Here is a 3,260-nt window from a genome sequence, read left to right on the forward strand (position 1 = left end):
CTCTTCCACGCTGCTCTCCTTCAGTCTTTATCTCCCAAATTCCCCTCCCTACTCAGAGTAGCATGCCAGCGATAGTGAAACGCCGGCTAAATTCGCTTTTTCTGCATTAAAGAGTCTCTCTCTCTCCAAATGGCATGACGTTAAATTCGTTAGTCCGTCGGGCGTGACGAAAACAGTTTTTTCACGATCGCATATGGACATGGGGATTTGCCAGTATCCAGAACGCAGATCCAGGGACGAAAAGAATTCCGCACCTTGCAGACAATCGAGGGCGTCATCGATGCGTGGTCGAGGATAAACGTCTTTCCTAGTTATTGTGTTTAGGCGGCGATAATCCACACAGAATCTTATGGAGCCATCTTTCTTTCGAACCAGCACGACCGGGGATGACCAAGGGCTGTGCGACGGCTGTATAATCCCACGCTCGAGCATGTCGTGCACTTGCTCGTTGAGGACTCGACGCTCTGTCGCTGACACGCGATATGGGTGCTGTCGCAGAGGTGGATGGGAGCCGGTATCGATGGTATGGTGGACATGTGAAGAACGCCCGAGGGGAGACTGGCACGCGTCAAACGATGAACGAAATTGGTGCAACAGGTGGAACAGCTGGTCACGGTAGGGAGAAGTGAGATCTTGATCAATGGCGCTATACAGAATGTCAGAGGGCGGTGGGGGTGACAGGGGAACAGGAGTAAGAGAGTCCAGCGATGGCGGGAGAGCAGTTTCTCGGTCGTCGTCAAGTTGCAGAAGTTCAGCCGGTTCGACGCACCCAAGGCATTCACTATGAATCAGGGTCACAGGAGATGAGAGAGGGTTGCTGAAGAGCATGGCTGTCGTTGCGGAAGTCACCGTGAGGACAGCGAAGGGTAGCGGCATGTTCTTGCGGCGAAGAAATAACTCCGAGGGGGTAAAGAGTACAGCTACAACATGTTGGTTGCGTGGTGAGGCGCACGAGAGGGATACAAGGACAGAGGAATTTGCCGGGAGCTCGACATCGTGAGACAGGTGTACTTTGGCCGGATATTCAGGATACGGTGCGGCCGGGTAGGCGTTGGGCACGGCAGAGAAAGTAATTTCGGCGCGGGCACAATCGACGACGGCGGAGTGCTCAGAAAGGAAGTCCATCCTAGAATTACGTCATGGGAGCAAGAGGAGAGGATCAGGAATTGAATTATGTACAAGACGTCTTGAATAACGACTCGCGCGGTGCAGGTTGCGAGTGGCTCGACCTGTTCGGCGGTAGAAGTGCGAAGAGAAGCTCCCGAAAATGGCGTCATGACTTTCTTCAGTTTTCGACAAAATTTCGCGTCCATAATTGAGACAGCAGCTCCGGTGTCCACGAGAGCACAGGTTGCAAAACCTTCGACAAAAACATCAATAACGTTTGTTGCTGAGAGCAGAGGCCTTGTAGAGTTCCCAGGGGACGCAGCTCTTGCCTCGGGAACTGCGCTCATTAGTTTTCCGCAGCGGAAGGGCTGGCCTGACGGCGCATAGGAGATAGGGAACGGCGCCGCGGAGAAGAGGAACGATGAGAGGTGGCAGCCTGGCGTTTGGTGGAGAAGGCAGGAGGCAATGCGTCCGCTTTCACGCGGGGCGGCTGTATGTAAGACCCATACGCAGATGGTGGCAGGACGTCCGCAGGCGAAGAAGGACGTCTGCGGCAGTAGCGGGCTACATGGCCGGCGAAGCCGCAGGCAAAGCAAATAGGCCTATTGTCGCGAGTACGCCACAAACGACCGTAGTGCGAGACTGCCAACGTGAAGCGAGGCGACGGTTGTGCCACCTGAGCCCGATACGAGAAATCAGGCGGGGGCGTCGAAGGTGGCGGCGCTTGAGTGGCGTGTTGAAAAAGGCTCAAGGGATGGGATGGTGGTCTGGCAAGAACGGCGGCGTACGTAAGAGGGGCAGCCACAGGTTGCTGGGGCAGGGGTGGCAGGGCCGCCGAGACTTGGGCTCGGATCTTCTGCTGAAGGCTGGGAGACAGCGCTGGCGGGGGGTTCCGAACTCCAGCGATGAGCGCTAGTTGGCGTGCGATCTCCTCTCGAATGAACTTCTGAATGTCATGCCTGAGCTGCTGCCCTCCTGCGGTCTCGACATCAGCGGACAGGACGTCGGCAGGCTGTACAGTGCGACGAGTGAGGACGCGTTGCTTGCGGAGCTCCTCGTAGCTCTGGCACAAGCTGATGACGGAAGCCACGGTGGCCGGCTGCTTGGCTAGAAGCATTTGGAACGCATCTTCATCGATACCCTTCATGATATTTTGGATCTTATCAGCCTCGGTCATATCGCTGTTCACGCGCTTGCAAAGATCCACCACGTCCTCAATATAACTAGTAAATGTCTCGCCAGGCTGCTGAGCCCGTTCGCGTAAGCGCTGTTCGGCACGAAGTTTGCGCACGCCAGGACGGCCAAATACCTCAGTGAAGCTGGTCTTGAACGTGGACCATGTGGCGATATCGGCTTCGTGGTTACGGAACCAGAGGTTGGCGACATCAGCCAGGTAAAAGATGACGTTGTTTAGTTTCATGGCGTCGTCCCAGCGGTTGTGCGTGCTGACCCGCTCGTAGGAAGCCAGCCAGTCCTCGACATCAGAGTCGCCCAGCCGAGTGAAGACAGCCGGGTCCCGTTGTCGAGGTGTGCCGGAGCAGACAAGCGGAGCAGCCGGTGGCTGGGGAGCCAGGGGGGCGTTATTCGGCATTGCTGACGTTACAGTGCCGCTGCGGAGCTCCAGGACGGGATCAGGAGCAACCTCCACCACTTGAAAGGGGGTTTAATAGCTCAGGCACCACCAGAACCAGGAAGGCAGAACCAGGGGCAGAATGGGGCAGCCGCACGCGCTCAGCGATAGCACTGCCGCTACCTCGTTGTCACACCTTCGTCTTTACAATATATATATATATATATATATATATATATATATATATATATATATATATATATATATATATATATATATATATATATATATGCATACATATATTTACAGAATCTCGGTTCCGGCAGCCTTGATGCCACAGGTAGCATAAGAGGGTTCTCGCACAATTTCCGCCCTCGCCGTTAGATGCTGTTCCGCATCACACTCGCGGTAACACAGGACGTGCTACGTCCGCCGCTATGACGAGGGTGGCGCAGGTGAACACTCTCAAGGTTCGCTTACACGTAATAAACATAAATAGCCACGAGAGCAGCAGACCGGGCAGCCGTCTCCGTAGCTGAGTTGGTAGAATACCGGACGCGGCATTCGGAGGTCGTGGGTTCGG

General features: G+C 54.9%; 1 protein-coding gene across 1 annotated transcript; it reads right to left on the reverse strand.

Annotated features, from left to right (window-relative positions):
- Positions 1 to 1,453: 1,453 nt before the first annotated feature.
- LOC144103323 (uncharacterized) lies at positions 1,454 to 2,698 on the reverse strand. Its single transcript, XM_077636074.1, has one exon. The coding sequence runs from the start codon at positions 2,696 to 2,698 to the stop codon at positions 1,454 to 1,456; it is 1,245 nt and encodes a 414-aa protein (XP_077492200.1).
- Between the last annotated feature and the right edge of the window lie 562 nt (positions 2,699 to 3,260).

Source organism: Amblyomma americanum, chromosome 9 (genome assembly GCF_052857255.1).
Source record: "Amblyomma americanum isolate KBUSLIRL-KWMA chromosome 9, ASM5285725v1, whole genome shotgun sequence".
Classification (NCBI taxonomy): domain Eukaryota; kingdom Metazoa; phylum Arthropoda; class Arachnida; order Ixodida; family Ixodidae; genus Amblyomma; species Amblyomma americanum.